Below are 23821 nucleotides of genomic sequence, written 5' to 3' on the forward strand. Positions count from 1 at the left end.
CTATGAGCAATCGAGCTGATGCTTAGCTAACAATTACGTATATATGTATACTGACCAAAGTAGGCATTAAAGACGTTCATTAAAGAGTATCGCATACCCAGTGACGCTGTGTTAGTCCAACGGTTGGTTTTGAACCCAGATCCATCAGCACAACAGCCCGATGTTCGACCCACTTGACCATAGACTACCCAGCGAGCAAATATGGCAGGAAAGAGATTAGGCACGCACACAGATAGATAGATATATAGATGCCGACGAAGTGCAAACTGGGGGAAATTGCTAAAGAATGACAATAACAAAAAAACATCAGTCATATTGTGTTACACTGCGGGGTTTTTATAGGATTTGGCTTGCACTTCCCAGTGGTAAGTCACCGCAAACATTTCACCATTCCTTTGCACTCTCGCATAACCGGCTCGCGCAACGTTGGCTTGGACGGCGCACAGTGGTTGTAACGCACTAATTATAAGACAAGGTAATGCATCCCCCCTTCCCAACCCTCCACACCAACTTTGTTAAAGCGAGCTTTTATTGTAACCATATGTGCGAGAGCTCAATGAGGGCTGTTCAAGTGGACAACATGCAGAGGTGGGAATTACTTGCACGACAAACTACTATGCCCCCACGCCTGATTAAAAAAAGTTTATTGCATAGTTTTTGTTGTTCAGTCAAAGACCACGTTCGAATTGCACGTACAGTGCAGTAATGATGTAATCTCTACTTAGCAAGACAAGCTCTACTCTTTCAAGATGTCGCTTCTTAAACTGTACTACAAAATACTTTGGCACAAAAGTTCAATAATTAGAAGTTACCATTGCGCAAATAATTATGAGGTGTTTATATTTCTCCATAGTTTGTATCTTTCGGCAAGTTCCTAGTAATAGCCAAAATATTTAGTACCTGCGTGTTATCCTGGCTTTGCCCTCCCCCTCCCCTTTTTTTCTTTGTTAGAAGGTGTAGTTTCTTGCTACCTAATTACTGAGTCTCTATGTTATTATTTATTTGGGCAATTGCGATTTGATGCAGGTATTGTACGCCTTTTCTAGAAATCCGCATTAAAAGGCTGTACAGGCCTACCTGTGATCGGCGATTTAAACAGCAAAACCTTGCAGGACTATGCTAACTCAGTTGCTGCAGCTCACGAAAATGTAGTGCAGCCTTCAAGATCTGCACCCTTCTTGTAAAGATGGTAGCGGGTGAAATTTGTTTGTCGAATAAATGCAGCAAACTTCAAATGAGATACAAATATTAACTCTATTCCAACAAAAAATTATTGTTTGAGGCGTTTATTTCAAGCTTCCCATTAAATGAGTACATGCAAGAAGGTAAAGGTGTCTGGAAAGCGTTAAATTCTCGCTTAAGCGGTGCAGTGTTTGACCTTGGCTGAAATTCTGAACATTTCAATTCTTTAGTGAAACTATTGCGAACTGTTTTCAACATGCCCTGCGCCTCCACGTAGGGTGGTAGCGCCGTTATTTACAAGCAAAACATCCGTTACAAGCCCAGTAGACTTTGCGAGGAAGGTGCCACGGGCGCCGCAAGCTTGATTTGTTCGGCGATACTCGGGTCGTCAAAACAACATTTCCGGACTTGTAGCTGCTACAAAAAAAAGTAAAAAAATGTCACGCAAAAACACTCTTTCCGCTTTGAAAGGTTGAGCAAGAAAGACTAAATAAACCGTGACATCAAAATGCGGTGCCACCGCTCCTTCCGTCAGCGTCGGGGGAAACGATCCATTACGTGGCCTTCACTGCGCTTAACATTTGCCTCGCGCTCTGAGAGTCCACCATCACTGCAAATCTGATGCCCTTCGCGTGAAAAGACACCCGCACAAGAGGATAATATGCGCCGGTAAAGTTGACGGGAGCATGTACACCGGGATATTAGTCGCGTATTAGTGGCTGATACTTGCTTTCGCGAACCCACAAACTGCATAAACAAAAGGAAGTTCAGCAAGGCACTAATCACCTTGTGGTCCTCTTCGCTTTCAAAACAATGTTTCTATCCGAGAATAAACGATTTTTCCTTCGTGAGAAATGCATAAGAATGGTTTGTAAAGTGAACAGAACATTCCAAATTCATCGCGAACTTATACTTACTTTCGAAGCCTACCAACACCTTCAGTGGAGAACAATGCATACGTACAGCGGATTAAATTGGGGCCACATACATTACGTACTACCACGCAACGTCACCTTCTGTCGCTGCTCGATTGTGCCACGTTGTGAATTTATAATATTGATGTTGACGCCACTCATCATGCTAGATGTGAGCAGAAAAGTCTGTTTTTATGTCGAATATGTAGGAAATAGTGAAAGCTTTAACGTAGGCTTCAATGTTTTGTGACCGTTCTTCCAATGAAGTGAATGAGACGACTGTCTCCTATGCAAACTTTGCTCGATACCCATCAGCTTGTCGCTATGCTTGCGGAAATCTTTTTCTTTGCACACAATAAAATTCCTACACGAATTGCACTTTTGAGCCACGAAATGGAATAATTTGTACAAACAGTAGGTTGATGACAAATCTTGTCCATGTTACTTTAATTGCATCCATGAATTTCAGTAATTGGTTCGCAGCAGCAATAAAGTCACAACTACGTACCCCGAGTGCCACGTGACTGCGCTTGTGTAGTATGTTCCTTAGTAGATATTATATTTGTTGTACTTTACAGGTGTAGGGCCCAGGCGCTCACGGCGGGCCCCATTCCGCTGTCCCTCATTTGCACACCCTCCAGACGGTTGCGAGGGGCAACGCAACAACGCCACCTGCTTTCAACTAAGCTGTAAATCTAAAGCGTCCATCTGCTGCCACGGGCCCTGTGGGAACCCCTTCTGCCTGAAAGTGTGACAGTGATCGGACCTTGCCCAAATCTATGCGTGTTGATAGCGTTAAGCTGGTGCACCACTGCGCCGCATGACAATAAAATGAATATCAACGTATTATTGAATGGTATAGTTCTTATAGACAAATTACAGCAAATAATTGAGTACCTTAACCGGGAATGTGTAAGAGTCGGGTTGAAGATTAATATGCAGAAGACAAAGATAATGTTCAATAGCCTCGCAAGGGAGCAAGAATTCAGGATCGCCAGTCAGCCTCTAGATTCTGTAAAGGAGTACGTTTATCTAGGTCAATTACTGACAGGGGACCCTGATCACGAGAAACAAATTTACAAAAGACTAAAATTGGGTTGGAGTGGATACGGCAGGCATTGCTGAATCCTGACTGGGAGATTACCACTGTCGTTGAAAAGAAAAGTGTACAATCACTGCATTCTACCGGTGCTAACTTATGGGGCCGAAACTCGGAGGTTAACACAGGAGCTCGAGAACAAGTTAAGGACCACACAAAGAGCGATGGAGCGCATAACGTTAGGTCTAACGTTAAGAGGGAAGAAGTTTGGGCGTGTTGGTAGGTCATTGTAATTTTAACTGGGATTCATAGCGCTAAAACGACACAAGGATACGAGGAAGAACACGGGACGAGCGTTAAAGCGCTCTTCCCGTGTTCTTTTTCGTCTTTCTGTCGTTTTAGCGCTATGAATCCAAGCTAACGTTAAGAGACTGGAAGAGAGCGGTGTGGATCAAAGAACAAACGGGGATAACCGATATTCTAGTTGACATTAAGCGGAAGAAATGAGCTGGGCAGGCCATGTAAGGCGTAGGACGGATAACCGGTGGACCATTAGGGTTACAGAATGAATACCAAAGAAGGGAAGCGCAATCGAGGACGGCAGAAAACTAGGTGGGGTGATGAAGTTAGGAAATTCGCAGGCGCAAGTGGGAATCAGCTAGCGCATGACAGGGGTAATTGGAGATCGCAGGGAGAGGCCTTCGTCCTGCAGTGGACCCAAATACAGGCTGATGAAGATAGTTGTTATGCTTGCAAAACCACCTTGACATTCCATCATGCCGAAAGCCGAATTAAAGCAGTTTTTAATTAATCTATGGTGTCACTGTTTTACAACGTTTTATTAGATGTTGATTTAATATTCGGGCTGTCTTATTGATTGTACAGTTGATTTGAGTTTTGTCATTCTTGTAATATCTTGCTTTATATGTATTATGTGTGAGTGTTTAGCATCTTTGCCTATTTTGTACGCAGAAACGCTTAAACCTATGTAGTCCTGTCCTATGCTCATAGACTGAGCACCACTCAGAAGCCTTGTCAAGATCAGTTCACCGTGTATTCTGATATCATCCGCCTCTTTTTCAAGTAGAAATAAATTCATTGATCAATTTATTTGCTTATTGATTGATTGACTGATTATGAATACGCATATGTCAAGCCACTCAGTCTTCAGTTCCGTCTACGTGATCTCGTCTTCCTATCGAGCGGAAAAATTCCTCAAGCGTATTCATCAATCTATCACATATAGCGGCCAATATGGAAAAAAAAAGTTGTGGCGATACAGTGCCTTGATTAGCGTTTGTCCAATGAAATAGCATCTGTCAGTTCGGCTCCCAAAGAGCACGATAAACTGGATGTTTTACCGCTTTTTGGCATGGATTATAAGATTTATCGATCACGTATTGCAATGCGCTGCATGTCGTCACTGAAAATCACGCCGATCCAGCGCAAATGCTGCAATCTATGCGATGCTTTCGCATTACGGAAGCCAATAAATAGCTTACCTGCTATAAAACTGATGCTTACTTTCATCCCATGTAGCGCGTAATCTTATGTACTGATTGTTTATCCCCCACAGGGGTCACAAAGTTACGTTCTTACAATTTTTATGAGTTTCACTACACTGCTCATAAGATATGCCGCAATGCATCGAACGAGGCGGATGCATAATGCGAGACAACCAGGCAGCGATGTGACCAGGCCGGAGAGATTTTATAATGAAGAAAGAATAGCTATTGCAGTTGTATGCAGAGTGAAGTACAGCAGATAGGTAAAGCTACAGTTAAGGATTCTGTACCTATTCTGTCAAAGTTGTAGAAACCCATTATGAAGGAGCAGCCATTATTCGGCGCACACCCATTGGAATATATCAGAGGTAATCAAGCAATTCAAAGAATGCATTTTATATAAGGTGATACTGCAATGAGAGTTCGGCGTGCTTTATTCATACATAGGAACTAACATTTTATGACGAGGTGTCGAGTGGAATTCATTTTATTAGGCCGTGCAAAGGTGTGCTCATTGTCTCTATTTGTCGGTGAGTACGGAAGGGTTATTAATAGTCTCCCAGTTATTATGCATTCAGTAAAAAATTACGGCAGAACGTATCTTACGATGATTGTCGATGGTGATGCGATCAGCAATCAAGGAATATAGCGAGACACCGTATTGCGGAAGTCCCGTTTATGTAAAATGACTTGCGGCTGTTGCATATTATAACCAGCAGGGGGCCACGCTTGTCTGCAATTCAGCGCCACCACAGCGGTTTAAATAGCTTACTCAAACAAGGGGGCGTTGACTTCATATAGTGTGTGACTGTACCGACAAGCCGTCGCCAAAAAACCAGTTCCTCATATGTCGCCTCCTCTCTAACAGTGGCCATTTTGAGACTTACGCTGCTTCGGCTTTAAGCTTCGCTATCATCCCACTGTGCTGTGACATTCGCTTGCAAGGTCGCCATCAGCTTGACGGCACGGCAATGACTGCATGACGAGGACACAGTGACAATTGAATCGCGGAGAACGAATGATGTCGACGAAGCGACAAAGGCGGATTGAAGGCGACGGCAGGATGACAATGTCATGACGACGAGTGTGTGACGACGATGGCGTCATGACGAGATTATGACTACCACCGCATGACAATGACAGCACGATCACGATGGCATGACGACTACGGTATGACAACGGATGCGTGACAGCGACTGTCTGACAACAATGCCGTGACAATGGCGGCATAATCACAATTGAGTCAATACCACGATGTAAGAAGAACAGGTGCTCCGACGACGCGGGGGCCGCTGGTGAGAAACGCGTCTCACGAATGGTGGTGTTTCACGTCTGCACCGCTGCATGGCAGCACACGTTAGGAGGCTGAAGAAGCGGGAAATTCGAACGTGTAATTGTAAGTGTACGCAAAGCGCACCGAGAAAATTTGAACTAAATTTGTTTTTACTGCCTCTGCCTTCCACTAAAATCATTAAAATCCCTCAGACGCCGAAAGAGACGATAATTACTCTGACTGTGCACGACAGCAGACGGCGTGTGTCGATCGATCCTTGGAAGCGGTCGCCGACAAGCGGCGCAGGCAGACGATAAGCTCTTAGTTACGCAATGTTTACTTCCAAAGTGAGCAATCTATCATCGTCGTTCTTGGTAATCGCTTAAGAATTCAGTCAAGCAGTCTGGGTCTCGGGAGAGGGAAGGGAAGTCTTCATCTCGAGCTGCGAGGTTGCCTGGTGGAGAAGGACTGTAGACACGAATTGATTCGCAGCAAACTGCAACAGCGGGTCTCGCATGTGCAAAGGCGGAGTTTCCATGCTCAGTGAATATAGCCGACTGCATGGTTGGTAGGATGTTCTCGAACGTGGAGACCGACATAATTAAATTATGGGGTTGTACGTGCCAAAACCACGATCTGATTATGAGGCATGCTGTAGTGGGGGACTCCGGAAATTTGGACTACCTGGGGTTCTTTAACGTGCACCTAAATCTAAGTACACGGGTGTTTTTGCATTTCGCCCCCATCGAAATGAGGCCGCCGTGACCGGGATTCGATCCCGCGACCTCGTGATCAGCAGCCCAACACCATAGCCACTAAGCAACCACGGCGGGTAACGTGATGACCAAGTCCTGCCGCCAGGAGAGTACGGGGGCGAGAAGCACTTTGACCCGGCGTACGTCACTTCAACTTCAACTTCAACTTTATTTTCGCATTTTTCCTCCCTTTTCATGGGAGTTCATGGATAGCAGTGCATAATAAATTTGTTCTCGTCAGCACGTCCAGAAGAGCAAATTTGACAAATCTGGCTGCGCTCGTGTACAACTAGGCCACAAGACAGGCCACATTGGTACGTATGTAGGTGCTTTCTGCACATCGATTGACATCTTTTTTTTTTGTTTTGGTTTACAAGGTACATTTATCTCTAGTCTCTTTTTCGTCGTGATGCTTAATAACTGTCAGTGCGGCACTGAAAGAAATAATATACGCTTTTGTTTCGAAAATGCAGTACTGCACCTCAGCAATTAAAAATCCCTTTTTAAGATTTAGTAACTTAGAGACAGACACTTACGGTTTGTCGCTAAAAACAGTAGCATGCACTGTAAAAAACACATGCTGCAAAGCGCGCTTCCAGCACGCTGGTCAGGGAACGTCTGGCCCCCCGGCGCCCAGCCTCCTAAAGTCGCTTGATAATTTGAAATTACCGACATTCTTAGAACTCTGCCTCCGCGCCGAAGACCCTCGCACGCCCTCCTCTCCCGCCTCTCGAATCGGCGCTTTTCTGAGCGATGATTGGTCCTTCGGGCCGTCGCCAGGGGAACGCGCGCGAAATAACGCTTTGCTTGTGTTTTCATTATTCGTCGGCGCCATTAGCAGGCCGCCTCCCTCTGTCGCGAGTCAAGCTCCGTCGGAGTACGAAGGGTACGCTCTGACTCTTGAAGGTGTGCTTTTTATGTGTGTGTGTGTGTTTCTTTTTTTTTTTTTTGTTATGCCCGGGTGCACACAGCAAGTGTGGAAGCAAGAGTATTGGGATGCGTGCCGGTGTATCCGGAATACGGTAGAATATTGGAATCCTTTCTATTGATGCTAATGCGCATGGTTGTAAGGCAGCGCGTGTCCCCAGTCAGGGTTCCACAAGTTTTTCCTAGAACTGTGTTTTACCTGAAACCTTTTATTTCCCTCTGCCTTCCTTTATTTTCTCGTATGTTTCTCGTGAAAAGCTTCAGGAGGCACCTCGAATAAAAATTACACCTGAGTAGTTGTGAGTTGTCCTTTTATTGCGGCTGTGTAATGGATGCTCTAGGCAGGTACTCCGGATTCGAAATTTGTTTTGGCAGCGCTGGATATTTTCTGCCAGTACCAAAACAAACAGGCAAAATGTCAAAACACTGCAGCTCTCTCTCGACCGGAGCTGTCAGCCTTTTCTGCTCCTACTAGCACTTTTACGGGTGAATTGCAAGAGAAATGGCACCTGGGTGAATCAGTAAGACAATAGTTTGGAAGAATAGACCGAATGAATCCGTGAAGGAGGACCAGAACATAGATAAACGGATACTTAAACATTTTCTAACAGAGGTATATGCATCTGTTAAGACCGATGACGGCTTTCGCTCCACCGTCGTGACACCACAACGCTAGCGCTCTTATGATATCTAGCGTCATGTGAGAAGGCAATCAGAAGTGCCTTTTATGCAAACAAGGGGAGGGAACTGAGGCTCTCGTTATGACATACACATGAAAGAAACTATCAGTCGGCGAAACCAAAGGCAAGCATAGGGTAGTGTTTATATATTTTTTTTTCTTTTTAAGTTGTGGTGTTAAATACTTCGAAATTGATTGTGTAATCATTCACGAAATAAAATAATTGATTAGAAAGTAGAAGAAAAAACAACCATGCGCCACCAGTGGGATCCGACCCACGACCTCCGAATTTCGCGCCCGGCGCACTACCAATTGAGCTACGGCGACGGCTGTCCAATCTTCAACTTTTCTGGGTATTTATGTCTTGTGTAAGCTAATCTGGAGAGTGTTGACCAGCGTCACCCTCCTCCATAGCGGCGGACGTGGTACGTCCTGTATTACTGCGGGTGTCAGGTGGAGCATGATCGAACTTTCAAATCAATTATTTCTTTCATAAATGATTACACAATCAATTTCGAAGTATTCAACACTACAACTTAAAAAAAGGTACAAACAGTACCCTATTCTTGCCTTGGTTTTGCCGACTGTAGGTTTCCTTCACAGGTGATCTCAGTTATATATACACTAAAATATATTTTGAAAATCTTTCCAGTTTCATGACCTCAGTAATTTAGAAAGTGGTACAAATTATTCCCTTCCAGCTATCAATGACAAAATTACTACGTTCCTTATGGCCAGGATTTACAGCGCTAAATATTGATTCAACACGAGTACCTGAAGGCCTCCTAAAGTGTCATCGAAGGACTATCCTAGATATTTCATCCAGAGAACGTAATATTTCCATAACTTAATCGAATTATCCGTTGGCGTCAGTAACCATCCAGCGAGTTCACAGTCAAACGCTTGACCAGGCCCACTTCTCCAAATGGTCGGTAAAATTGTTTCTCCCTCGAGATCACGAAAAAATGTTATTGTCTTTCAGGCAGCTGTTATTTTTTATTATTCAACTAGTAATAAAGCAGCCGCATGAAAATCACTCCAAGGTAGAGCACTGCACGGGCTCGGGCTTACCCGAAAGTCCGGGCCCTGTCCGGCCCGTGGGCCGGGCCGGGCCGGGTAGAGCAGTTTTTTCACGGGCTCGGGGCGGGCTCAAGCACGGCGTGTGCTTTTTGACCCGGGCCCGGGCCGGGCTCGGGTTTTTTTAGCACGGGCTCGGGCCGGGCTCGGGCTTTCTGGTGGTGTACCTGTAACGTGCAGCGAGTTATTCTCGGACGTCTCAACTCGGAAAAATATGTATTTTTCGGTCTCAGGGCCGGGTTCGGGCCAATTTAGAGCCGCGCTCGGGGCGGGCTCGGGGCTAAGGTAAAGGGGTGGCGGGCCTAGGCCGGGCGGGTAACGTAGATTATTTCCGGGCCGGGCCGGGCCCGGGTCTCGCCATAAATGTTTTGATCGGGCTCGGGCGGGCCGCCCAACGTAAAATGGGCCCGGGCCGGGCTCGAGCTGAAAAAATCGGCCCGTGCAGTGCTCTACTTCCAAGGCACCAAGAAACTATCCTGCCTCTAAAACCACTCGGGAGAAGCTTCATTAACAACAGCATTTCTGCGAAAATCCTGCATTAGATAAAATCTGCATTTAGCATAACGCCAGTGGGCTGAAAAATATTGAGGAATGTAGAAATATATATAGTAAATATTCTACCAATAAAATTGTGACTATTATTACGACCGGTATTAAAATGCCAAAGCCTATGTGTGCTATGATAGTACGCAGTTATTGTTCATGCCGCAAGCGTTAACACTGAACGCATTCATTGCGCAAACGAGAAGATGATTAAGGGGGCTCATGGTACGGGTCAAGCATGTCCTACCACTTTCCCGCGTTTTTGCTTTATAGTAGAACGTAAAAAAACGTAAACTTAGACGCGGTCGCCAGACAACGCATAGGGCCGTCGCCCACGCGGTAGCCTTCTCAGCGTGCCGTGCGCAGAGCGCGGAGCCGGCTGGGAGAGGATATCGAGGAGGAAAGCGTGGGAGTGGAGGAGAGTTTCGCTACTTTCTATATTAGGGGCTTTACAGCCTCCTAAGGTCCCTGTATGTTTAAATGGTAGCGCAAACTCCTCCGTTCCGCGCCGTTTCCTCCGTCACCCCTCCCTCTCGGCCGCCATTAGTGAGCGAAGCGCGCCCGACCGCTACCGCCCGCTTCATTTCAAATCTGCTCTAATGAATGCAATCATACTTTACGAGGTTGCTGTCACTGATAGGAAGCACGCTCCTTTAGATTGATGATTCTCAGCTTTGAAAATGCAATTTCAACGTTTGCGCTAGAAGACTCAGCGCGCAGCGAGAATTCACTGGCCACTGGACAGTGTGAAGTCTCCAAAACGATAGGGTTCAACAATGTTACTGATTAATTAGCTGTGATAGTTCACAAAATCACTCATGAGTTGGCTCATGACAGTTTCAAGAAAGAATAACTTAAAAATCGGCGCATAGGTTTCGAACGGGTGGGGTAACTCATGCTTCACAATTCGCAATTTGAACACTATACCAAAACGATTCACTGGTGTACTGGAGTGGATCAAAAAGGTTCCTCTCAATTTTCTGACTCCACTTTTCAGTGACAGCAGTGTAGTATCCATAAAGGTCTGCGACAGTCGTTGAGTGGTCATACGTCTCTCGCTCCGTGCGCGACAAAGCCCTTTCTTAAATGTGCGATGGGTGTGGTCTACGAGATACTGTTGACGTGAGGTAAAGCGTATATCGACCAAACCGGCCGATGTATCAATGACTGCTTAGAACATGCCCTTTCGATATACAACGGAAAAGGGTCATATTGGCCGTTAAAATCGAAGTTTATTGGATAAATCTGAATTGTCAAAAATTTTACCGGCGAGTGTTTATCGGATTTTCCCCCTAAAACACGCAGCCCTACCTATAACGTATTTCGGCCCTTAAGGCTACAGTAATTGAAACTCAGATGAAATTGGCTGAAAATACATCTTTATTTTTGCGAAGAATCATTAAAATGGGAATTGAAAGTAGTTATTTCTTGTACAATATTGCCATTGCATAACCTTTAGGTAATATTGAAAGCGAACGTTAAATTAGAACTGAGAATACACATTAATGGTTTTTCTGATACGTCACTTCTCCTTGCTTTTGACGCATTCTCCAAGAACACAGCGCTGGAAAGAGGGATAATAATTATTGTCATAAGTGCCAGACAGTAACAGAGTTGTAAATAAGAGCTCCTTCTTCAAAACAAGAAAAGTGTTATTGTGCACGGTAATTGCAGACATTACTCGCCTAGCTAACACATAACTGAACAAGTACGGTAATGATTTTCTCAGATAGTTCTGCTTTCTTGTTTTCTTCATGTGGAACACTTAAAAATATTTGCGAAGCGCTGCTGTGAAAGCAAGCGTAGTGTTACGCGGAGTAAGCCTTGAGATGTTAAGTGTGGCATCAATTGGAATGAATGTGAGCAGTGTGCGCGAGCTACCTCCTTTCGAGAAGACGAAGAATACTTTATTGTCGAATTATGTCCGCGTAGTTTTGGGTTGTGGAGGATAGCGTTTCCCCGTGGGACATTAGTTGAGCGACATGACCTCATCCCAGGGCAATCTCAATGTGTACTGCGACAATCTGGTAGCGTAATTAAGAAACAAGTAAAATAAAGCAAAACAGTCGGATGCAAACGGAAAACGAAAGGGCGTCGTAAAGATACGGAAGAAAATTATACAGGAACTATCCACGCTTATTATATAAGTAAGCGAATAGGCTTAGATCGCATTAAATTATCCATGCAATTTGTAGGTTACTCAAATCAATCGGACGAACTAGTAGGATTATGAAGACAGCGTGCTCAAGACTTGGAGTGTAATTCTTATGGACAAGCAACTGCAAAAGTTGGTTGATCCCTCTCTCATAAGAATTGGTCATAGCATGAAAATGAGACATGCATTATAAGCAGGAGCAGCTTTATTGCAGATTCACTAATACAAACCCATAAATGTCCTGCGCTCAACCCATTTCCCTGCGCTCAACCACGCTTACCTATACAGTTATTAAAAGGTGAGCATACGGGCATTCGGCTAGTGCTCTTATAGAGTGGCATCTCTGGCTCTGCGAGGAAGGAAACGATGAGGTGAAAAGTGAGCAACCGTTGTGGATCGAGCCAACGGGTCCTAGGTAGCGCACTGCCGGTGCACTTTGATCCGTGACGTATGCTAGCTTGCCCGACCGCCGTAGAATCTAATGGAAACGCTCCCGAGTAAGCCGTGGGGATTTTGACATCACCAGCTTTTGTTATGCCGGGCTTGACAATGGAAATTTTGGTCCGAGTAGCATGACGTCATAAATAAAAGCACACAGTCCTCGTGCTATGTAGACGGCACTGGGCGAGCGGGCTGTGTTTCGCCGCCCTCCACTTCCCATCCACTCTTTCCGAACCCCCCCCCCCCCCCCCTTTCCGCGAGCAACTCCTTCTTCCAGCCCTTCGTGTCCTCCTACATTTGTCCAACCATCCTCCTTCCAGCTCGCACCACTTTATAAAATGGCAAATAGACCTTGTTTCTGTCACGCGAGTGCCACCAAGGGCCATGAAAGCACTTATGCAAAATGTGTTTACGCCGCAGAGACAGGAATCGCGCTTTTGCTTTCTTCCTACGCCATGCGGGCACCTGTCAGCAGTAATAACTGAAGCAAATATCGCATTGTGGAACATGTCACTACCTAATTCGAACTTGTCTTGTTTATTGCTTAGCTGCGACGGCCTCTCGCATTTTTAGATGCCAGCCGTCTAGCGTTCCGTCGTGCCACTGTTTTATTTCTTTATTTTTTAGAGCATAGCTGGGAACCCCTTCACTTACCATCAAATAAATACGATTTAATAAGCGTTTGACATGTATAGGCCTCAGTCATGTATCGGCCATGTATCTATCGCTTTGTTTGCGCTTCAATATCATGAGCAGAGAAGAATACGGCGGCCGGAGAGCGTTGTCGTGCTGCCAGGTATTACCACTGGATCACGCAACGCTGAGCAACATATGTGTGTAAAGCGGAAGGTCAAATACTTTAAACAAACTGAGTTGTAAAATGGAAAAGTCCGAATAGGAACGAATCATACGAAAGGAGTAACAAGGAATGCAGTGAAAGTATAGGGGAAGTCAGTCTTTATATTTAATTTAAACGTACTGTAATGAGGTGTACTGAACAATTCAGGTGGTAGCGTCTGTTCGTAACCGAGAAGGCAGGTGACGCAGAGCAGGAACAGCTGGTTGCCCGAACGGCTCACACTCGTGCTAAGCACTGGCGATCCGGCTGGCCCACTGGTTGCACTGGAGGCATTGAACAGTCGATCTGGCTGGCCTTGTACTTGTACTCTTCTTCTTCATTACAGTACACATAATAAGGCAAAAGGGGAAATGACAGAGGACGAAAAGTAACTTGCTGAAGGAGGGAAGCAAACCCCCATCGCATCACGTGTGCTGTGCTCTACCCTATTAAGCTACCACGGAGCCATCCCTCCAGCCATTTTTATGGATGTGTCTGCGCTAGGTTAGCCCTGCGAGTGTTAAGCCAGAGCCGGTCACGGCCAAGGCGGGGGATGTTGAACGGCCTTATAACTCCAGGCCTGTCATATTGTATGATTGAGGCTAACGAAAATCAAACCCCTCGGTTTCCGCTATTCTTCTTGCTCATGGAATAAAATACAGGAAGAACAGAAATATAACCGACGATTACGGTACTTCCTAATGCGAAATTGAGCGCATCTCTATCCGTGTTTTCATTTTGCGATATATTGGCTTGCGCAGACAATCTGTCTCCTGCGGCATGGTGCAAACGGAGCGGAGTGTGAGGCGACCGTGTCGCTAATAGGGTGATCACGACAGGCAGCGCGTGGGGGGCGCTGTAAGCGCGATTCACAGCAGCCGCCGCAGACAGACCTTCGCTCGCGAAGCTCGTGAAGCACTTTGTTTCCATACAGACGACGCGTGCTATTCGGGCGCTACCTCGTAGCCATCGTCACCGCAAAGCCTGTCTAGCACGGCACTACGCTTTTTAAATGCGAAGCATTTCTCGGCGAACATTTGCTGCTTTGACAGTATCTATCTATCTGTCTATCTATCCCGCCACCTACGTCTTTGTGCTCTCATGGTCGTTTCGTTAACTTGGTATATACCAAAATTGGCAGTACTATGAAACGGCTAACGTATATGACGAACATAAATATACATAAAGTGTAAATAATGTATAAAATAAAGCATAAATATACATACAAATATACACTGTAGCGTTCCCACCTTAGAACGGCTATATAAAAGACAATCTCAGTGAGAAGGCTACCATCCGCCATTAATCTCTCTTCTTCTTCCTCACTTCTCCCCCTAGCCCCGTACCTCTTCGTCTTCTTTCATCCATCCAGCGCATACAGCTTCACTCTTCCGGACTTCTTTTGATTACACCTCCTGGTGTAATATTTGAATGTGTTTTCAATAGAGGCGCACTCCGTTTGACTCAGCGATCCAGTGTGCCAGACATTCTTCAACACTCCATGCTGGGATGCGGTCTTAACTACTTGAAATGGTCCGTAAAATTTGGAGTTGTACGCCACAGCTCCTTTCTTTACAAGAACGTAATCTCCAGGTTGTATGTCCGGTATCTCGCTGTTGTGCTTTTATCAAACTTTCTCTTCATGTGGCGCTTGTAGACCTTCTGTTCTTTTGCAGTTTTCATGACTTCAGTGAGTTCGAGGTTTTCTAGGAGGCCTAGCTCACGATCTGCAGGAAGTATGGTCGCTGTTCCCGAAGGGGCAAAATGAGGACTACAGCCTAAACCAGTGGTGTACGATCTGTTGTGATGTTTCACAGTGGCCTCGCGGCAGCACTTCCAGCCACCTGCAAAGTCTGGATACATCTTCAGAAACTGTTTGATGTCTAGTATGGCTCGTTCCACTAAGCCATTTGCGGCCAGGCGGTACGGAGAGGAATACTTGATCATTATCCCGTGCTCTTGTGCCTACTTTGATAACTTCGCACTCCGAAAAGCCGGCCTGTTGTCGCACACTATCGTCTTTGTGTGTTTAAAACATTCAGCTTATAAGGACATCGATAACGCTGTTGGCGTCTTCTTTACCAGCTGTAGCCGCAATCGTCCTTGTGCACTCATCTATGGAAAGCAGGCAAGCTTGCGTTAGTTTGACTTCTTCCCCCTTCTTTTTGAGCTCCGCGAAGTCCAAATGAATTACTTCGGACGGGACGCTTGAATATTCGGGGTTGGTCATAACGTCTTTCGATTGCTTGAATTTAACTTTGTTCACCTGGCAGAGATGGCATGTGCGGATGTAATGACTGAGGTCGTTTTTCATGCCCGGCCATGTGAATCTCATGAACAAATTCTTATAAGTGCGCTTGAAGCCATCATGTCCGCCCGGTCCAGGAGTGTCGTGGTACAAATGAATAATCTTTTGAACCATAGTTGAGGGTATATTGTCACGTAGTAGTGACGCTGAAGTAAACAGTAGTAAAACTGTGTATGACGAAACTGGTTGTTTATTGGGCGGACCTGTGCCCACAAAAGCAAGCTACACTCGAAGCACAACGAAAGCGGCGAACACAGTCGGCGGTCGTCGAAATCTGATCAGCGGCGAGACGCGTCGGCTTTTATACCTGAGTCATCGAAGGTTCCAGATTAATCCCTGATGACCGCGTGTCTTCCAGAAAGTTCTAGACAATTCGCGTCGGTCACACAATCAGATAACATAAGCGTTGGTGAAAACAGGCAACGAAAAGAAGCATCGATAACGTTCTAGAAACTTCCGATACAGGCGCGTCCTGCGCCGAGCGATAACGTTTAACATTTGTTAGCCGGTGGAAAGCGGCCACCGGTGAAAGATAAACATGTATACGTGTCAATATGATATTTTCCATTGATAAACTGGAGATCTTCTGTACCTTCCCACAGCTTAATATTGTTACGGTGAGGAAAGCAGACAATGCCCAGAAGTTGTCAGTGCTTGATGGTCAGTGAAAAGCGTGAATTTTTCACCGTCCAGGTAAGTACGAAAATAGTGAACAGCTTTTAAAACAGCCAAAGCTTCCTTTTTTGTGGTAGAGTAATTGATTTTAGCTAGTACAACGAAAACCCACTACACGGTGTTTCGTTTGATCAGCTAGTTTTGAGCGTTTCTGGTATAGAACTTCACCAGTTGCATAGTGTGATGCGTCCGTGTTCAGCACGAAGGGCAGAGGAAAATCGAGTATTCGCAAGATGGGGTCCGACGATATTAGTTTTACCAGCTCATAATAGGCACATTCGCACTCCTCGTCCCATTGAAAGGGCACGTCTTTCTGGGTTAAACGTATTAGGCACCTTGTTCTCAGTACAGTATTTGATAAACGCCCTGAAGTATCCTGCTAGGCCAAGGAAAACATGCAGGGAGTGCACGTCATAAGGCTTTACCAGCTTGGATATTCTCTCTACCGATTCTTGCTTAGTGCTTTTAGTGTGGTCCATCGAACACCCTACCAAGATATACTACTTTATCTTGAAAGGACGCACTTTTCTTGAAGTTAACATTGAGTTGGGAAAGGCTGAGAGCGTGGAGAACTTTTGAATGATGACTACGGGTGCTCCTCCTTTGTCTTTGAGTAGATGATGATGTCGATGTACACATTGCAAAATGTGCCCAAGTAAGGTTTGAGAATGTCGGTCATAATCTTCTGGAACCACGACGGGGTGTCTTTTCCAATCAAATAGTAGGCGGTTGTACTCAAACAAGTCAAATGGGGTTATGAAGACCGTGTATTTTTTGCTTCTTCGCTTAGTGGAATATGCCAAAAGCCCTTGCAGGGATCTATTCGTGGGAAAACAATGGCAACAACCAGTTTCGTCAATGATGTCGTCGATTCTCGGCATTGGATAAGGTATCAATTCAGTTTGACAATTGAGAGCGCGGTTGTCTGTACAGAGGCGGAAGGTTCCGTCTTCGTTTGGTGCAATAGTTATAGGAGAAGCGAATGGGGATACAGAAGGCCGGATGATACCTGCGTCCAACATTTCTTGCAACTTCTTTTTCAGCCACACCTTTTTAGGGGCGAAGCTCCTTAGAGTGTGGGTCGTTCCCTCCTCTGTAGTAGTAGTAGTAGTAGTATGTAGCCACCTCTAGCTTATGAATTGCTCAATAGATGGCGTTGTGTGTCCGTACGTGAAAGAGACGCCGCATGTAGTTTTATGAAGTGTTCACTAGAAGTCCGTAGCTCTGGTTGGCATGGAGACCGCTATGTATGTATGTATACGCATATATACATATATATGTATATGCATAGTATAACCGGAAGCCGACTTCCGCTTCCGTTTCCACTTCCGGTTCCGATTCCGGTTCCACTTTCGGTTCCGCTTCCGGTTCCGGAAGCCAGCTTCCGGCTTCCGGAGAACGCTTCCGGCGTTTTTCTCTCTCGTCCGTAGCTAGGGGCGCTGCGGTGCACAAGGGCGTTCGTTCCCGACGCGCGTTCTCTTTCTCTCGTTCCCGACGCGCGCTCTCTTTCTTTCTTGTCCGTAGCTAGGGGCGCTCCATTGCACAAGGGCTTTCGTTCCCGACGCGCGCTCTCTTTCTTTCTTGTCCGTAGCTAGGGGCGCTCCATTGCACAAGGGCTTTCGTTCCCGACGCGCGCTCTCTTTCTCTCTCGTTTCCGACGCGCGCTCTCTTTACCTTTCGTCCGTAGCTGTGGTTTACTCTGTGATTTACTCGAATGATCCCCCGGACCTTCGCCCCACTCATCATCATGTACCCCGTGGATATGCTGTGATTTTTAGGGGCGAAGTTCCTTAGGGTGTGGGTCTGTCCCTCCTCTGTAGTATGTAGTAGTAGTAGTAGAAGTCGTCGTCGTCGTAGTAGTAATCGGTAGCCACGTCTACTTTTATGAAAAAAAAATCCGAAAGTTGTGTCCGTAGCGCAGAATCGAACTAGGGACCCCTCGCTTCCGAACGCGCGGCGCTAGCCACTACGCCACGAAGCGCACATGGACACGCACCACGATGACAATAAATACCCAACATTAACGAAAGACTGCGCGTTTCTAACGCGTTTGTGCTAGCGCGTTACGGCCCGTGTAAGAAACTGGTGTAAGACGCTGTGGCCTCTCCGCCTTACCCCCGTATTCATAAACGCTCCTCGACTTGAACTTGACTTGCCACCGCCTTGGGCAGCGCGTTGGAAACGCGTTGAAGGTGGTGGCAAGTCAAGTTCAAGTCGACGAGCGTTTATGAATACGGGGGTTATACTCTCTCAGCAGTCATGTGATGGCGTCGGCAAACGCGGTGCACGTTCCGGCATGTGTAAACGGCTGCGTAAGACGCTGTGACCTCTCCCCCTTACTAGAGAGTACTGCACGTTTCTAACGCGTTTGTGCTAGCGTCCCCTTTAGCGGGAGATGGTGCAGTTATAATGAAGGGCGCTGTTATAAAATAGGAATGACGTCACATATGGCGCGTGTGATTGGTGGAAGTCAATCGTTCGATTGAGTGCGGCGAGACTGGGCGAATTACACGGGAGATTCACGGTTTACCGATGATTCCCTCCGGAGCTTCGCCCACTCATCATCATTCACCCCGTGGATATGCGGTGTTTTTTTTTTTATCTCTGGACATATTGTCACGAAGATAGCAATCGAGACCTTGGCAAAACGGTATTCTTTTTTTTCAATCTAGGCTGACACTCGGAGAGCGCACGTTCGATTACGCACTTCATCGTTCTCCTTCCAGCGGCCGGCGGCCGCAGGTGCCGGCCTATCTCGCGTCATTTCTCCCCTTCCAAAAGCGACCGTCCCGGTCGGCTGGGTGAAATAAAGTTCATAAGGGGGCAGGACAGCTCTAATGGCAAATGTGGCCACAGAAAGCTAAGGATAACCACAACACTGCGTAGGACGGCGAAGGGTTTGAAAGGTGCACTTCACTCGCGGGTGTATACGGCTTCATCCGTACTACGTGTACAACTTCGGGGCGGGGACGTCGTCGGCTCAAGCGAGGATCAGCACTTTGGGGCAGGATCTCGTAATTCACATCGCTAAGCCGGCGCACAACCTCGTATGGTCCGAAGTATCGTTGCAATAATTTCTCCGAGAGCCCACGGTGACGGACAGGTGTCCACACCCACACGTGGTCGCCGGGGTTGTACTGGACATTCCGTCGGCTCTGGTTATAACGACGGGCGTCGGTACTCTGCTGGCTGCGGATGCGGTTCCGAGCAAGCTGGCGAGCTTCCTCTGCTTTCTGGATAAAGTCATCAGCGCCCTCACGAGTCATGGTGCCGTCGTCTACTAGAAGCATGGCGTCTAAAGGTGTCGTGACGCGACGTCCATAGACAAGTTCAAATGGGGTGAGCTGGGTGGTCTCCTGCACAGCTGTATTATAGGCAAATGTCACGTATGGCAAAATTTCCATGTGCCATGTCTTGTGCTCTACATCAACATACATCGAGAGCATATCGGCCAGTGTTCTGTTGAGGCGCTCTGTCAATCCGTTAATTTGGGGTGATAAGCCGTGGTTTTCCGATGGTTGCTGTGCGTCAACGTGACCACCTCTTGTATTAAATCAGCTGTAAATGCTGCACCGCGATCAGTAATGAGGAAAGCGGGTGCACCATGGCGCAGTACAATGTTGAGGACGAAAAACTTGGCGACTTGAGCAGCGGTTGCCCGGGGTACAGCTTTGGTCTCGGCGTAACGGGTTAGGTAGTCGTTTGCGAAAATTATTCATTTGTTTTCCGAAGATGACGTAGGGAACGGACCTAGGATATCCAGGCCCACTTGTTGGAACGGCGCTGGAGGTGGGTCCAGAGGTTGGAGGAGACCGGCGGGCTTGACGGGTGGTACTTTACGCCTCTGGCAGTCACGACAGGTTTTCACATAGTGCTGAACAGACGAAAATAGCCGTGGCCAGTAGTATCGCTGGCGTATGCGTGCTAGTGTTCTACGGAAGCCGAAGTGTCCGGCACAGGGGTCAGTCGTTGCATGACTGCAAAACTTCTTGGCGCAATGCCGTAGGGACGACGAGAAGGAACGTTTCCTGAGTGTTTTCAAAGTTTTTCTTGTAAAGTACATTGCTCCGAAGGCAGTACGATGTCAGTCCTCGTGACAGCGGTCGTGGGATAACAACGTCAGCTCCTTGAAGATACTGGATAAGAGCAAGCAGGCCTGTGTCCGCACGTTGTAGGTCAGCCATCCGCACCGTGTCAACGACACCAAGAAACAGCAAATCTTGCTCCAAATCTGATGATGTCAGTGGAATCGGAGCACGTGACAGGCAGTCAGCATCGCTGTGCTTTCGTCCTGATCGGTAGACGACAGTTATGTCATACTCCTGTAGGCGGCGACTCCAACGAGCGAGGCGGCCTGATGGATCCCTGAGATTGGCAAGCCAACGAAGTGAACGGTGGTCGCTGACCGCTCGAAATGGCCGGCCATACAGGTAGGGTCGAAACTTCCTGATGGCCCAAACGACTGCTAAACGCTCCTTTTCAGTGGTCGAGTAGTTAGCCTCTGCCTTTGTGAGACTACGGCTCGCGTAAGCGATTACACGTTCCGTACCGTCTTTCTACTGAAAAAGAACGGCTCCGAGACCAATGTTGCTGGCGTCCGTGTGGATTTCAGTTTCAGCATTATCGTCAAAATGCGCGAGCACCGGAGCTTTTTGCAGTCGTTTGCGTAATTCTGTGAAAGCCTGTTCTTGTTCTTCCGTCCACAGAAAGGGCACATCTCGTCAAAGCCTCAGCGATTTTTGAGAAACCTTCAACGAAACGACGGTAGTAGGCGCAGAGTCCTAAAAACCTCTGGACAGCCTTCTTATCTGTAGGACGAGGGAACTCAGCAACGGCAGCCAGCTTCTCAGGGTCTGGCCGAACGCCCATGTCCCAGAAACTTGTGTTCCTGAAAATCAAAGTGGCATTTTTCAGGCTTGATGGTGAGGTTTGCCTTGCGGATCACATGGTGAGGTTTGCCTTGCCTCCGTGCCCACCATGCGCAAGGCGTTGTCATGACTGTCGTACTTGTTGCTTGTTGTGGCATGCGCCGTCGAAAACGTTACCCGCGACTCTTGCAAATTAATGACGGGAAATCTCCGACGTACGTAAAGCCGCCAATATTCACTCGTGCTGTACACCTGCCCACGGGATTTATGAGGTGTCCTCCGGCAGTACGGACCTGCGACCCAGTCCACTGCGTGTATACTTTTTTCAGTTTAGCGGCAATTTTTTCAGTCTAGGCTGACACTCGGAGAGCGCACATTCCAATACGCACTTCATCGTTCTCGTTCCAGTGGCCGGCGGCCGCAGGTGCCAGCCTATCTCGCGTCAATATTATAGGAGGCTCTACGGGCCACTGTTTTATCTGCGAGTTAGATAGGAACGACAGGTGATTTCATCGCTGGAGGATAGCTCCCCATCCTTGTTAGCTCTGGATACTTTTGTCTTGATGTCTTCCTGATTGATAATCAGCCTTGATACGCTAGGTTCTTCACCAGGATCTTCCGTTCTTATGTTGTCTTCGGCCATTACTTTGTCGTCCCAATATAGGTTTATCTTCAGTTTCTTCATGTCTGGGCGGGACAAAAGACAATCATAGTCGACATTGGGAATGGCCAATACCTCACTGGTAACAGAATGTCCTTGGAATTCAATAGCCAGGGTTATCTAATCGCTATGCATGGTCACTGACCCATCGTAGGCTTGGACACGTGACGTTATACTTGCATACGGACGACCGGCATCAACTCGACTCTTGTTGATAATCGAGACAGAAGCCCCACTGTCAACGAGGGACTCCAATTCCATGCCATCTTCCTTAATGGGGGCATGCAATAAGCTTGACGGCGCCAAATACACGGCCTCACTGTAGCTCTTTTTCTCGGGCTTTTGATCCACGGTAGTCAGTTTATGCGGAAGTAGTTCGTCGTGAACTTCGGTAACTGGTCCTTCACCATCAGCATAGTCATGATGGATGCTTCCCAGGTGTTTGTTTATGAAGCCATCTTCACACTCAGGCGACGTCAACGACCCTAGGTGTTTACTCAGGCTATGAGAATAAAGTTATTTTTTTCCTACCGCCTGGTGGTCTTTTCAATGTAAGTGTTGGCACTGAGGTCTGTAGACAGTTCAGAAGGCCATCAAATGTTCTTGGACCTTTGAGCTGGACTTGACTGCGGATGTCGATACACAACCCCTGCGTTACCAAAGGTACAACTGGCGGAAGCGCCAGCTTCGTTTTTGCAGAATACAATAGGCGACGCTTCTCAAGACAGTACTCAAGTATATCTGAACCAGTAGTGCAGCATCCCATCTTTCTACTGCGTCGCCTTGGAAAGCCGCTAAAAAGTGCTTTTCCAGTTTCCAACATGGTGGCTCATGATCGATGAGTTGCACGTCATACCATTTTTTGGCGATAGCGTCCGTATAGCAGCGCATATTCAAAATCTTTGAGTCGTCGGAGTACCACATATTTTTGTCACAGGCGTACTCGGAAAAACCACAGTCAATAGAGCGCGATTTGCGAGTCTCCTTCAAAAACATCCCGTTCTCCAATATCTCGTGCTGATTTCTCTTGATTAGGCGCCTGGACCAAAGTTCTCATTATTTCACTTCGTTGCATCATTAGCTTTTGCAGCTCTTCTATAACAGTGAAGGCCAGGCTCACCATCCCGGCAGAAGCTTCCTCTTTGAGGGTGCCATGGCCTATGGGTTCAGAAATGAGTTTTCTCAAGTGTCTGAAGCTGTAGATTCACTGTCACCGATCCTCTTTGCACCTGGGATTGGTGGCTGATTGCAGCTTCTTGTAGTACCTCGTTGATCAGCCCTGGTAGAACTAGCTTCGCGAGGAAGGTCCGTCACTGGCTCACCGTGCACTTGTTATGGGGTGAAAACAACAGACTCCGATGACGCCTGGTCGACGGAAAACGTAACCCAAATGTGTAGTGGTCTTCAAAAGCTGTCGGCTGCTACTAAAATGTAGCGTTCCTAACTAAAACGGCTATATAAAAGACAATCTCAGTGAGACGGGTGTCGTCGGCCATTTAATCTCTCTTCTTCCTCACTTCTCCCCCAGCCCACCTCTTCGTCTTCTTTCATGCATCCAGCGCAGACCGCTATAGTATATGACGAACATAAATGATATGTCATGACATGAATGGCATGACATGCGTGTCATGTAGGTCATAAAACAGCCGCCTACATCTTGGTGCTCTTATGGTGGTTTCGTTAACTTGGTAGGTACCAAAATTGTCATAGTATGACAGGAGTGTATGATAACATAAGTGATATGCCATGACTTAAATGTCATGACGTGCGTGTCGTGTAGGTCATGAGAATGACCTAGCGAAAAAGATTAACACTCTAAAACTACTGAAATGGGTTCAGACGTTGGTACTAAGTGAAGGAAATAGTAAAGGATGATGGTAGATGTCATAGTCATGGCCACGATCAGCAAAAATGACAATGACTTGGCGAACAAAGATTAGCACTCAAAAGGACAGAAATGGGTTCAGGACACGGGTACTAA

General features: G+C 46.8%; 1 protein-coding gene across 1 annotated transcript in view; it reads right to left on the reverse strand.

Annotated features, from left to right (window-relative positions):
- Window positions 1-11256: 11256 nt before the first annotated feature.
- The window catches only part of LOC119455485 (venom metalloproteinase antarease-like TtrivMP_A), an 82458-nt gene continuing 69893 nt past the window's right edge, over window positions 11257-23821 (reverse strand). Inside the window, exon 14 of the mRNA XM_037716894.2 lies at window positions 11257-11458. Within this exon, the coding sequence (XP_037572822.2) occupies window positions 11417-11458 (42 nt within the window). The 3' untranslated portion in view covers window positions 11257-11416. The remainder of the gene's footprint in view (window positions 11459-23821) is intronic.

Source organism: Dermacentor silvarum, chromosome 6 (genome assembly GCF_013339745.2).
Source record: "Dermacentor silvarum isolate Dsil-2018 chromosome 6, BIME_Dsil_1.4, whole genome shotgun sequence".
Classification (NCBI taxonomy): Eukaryota; Metazoa; Arthropoda; class Arachnida; order Ixodida; family Ixodidae; genus Dermacentor; species Dermacentor silvarum.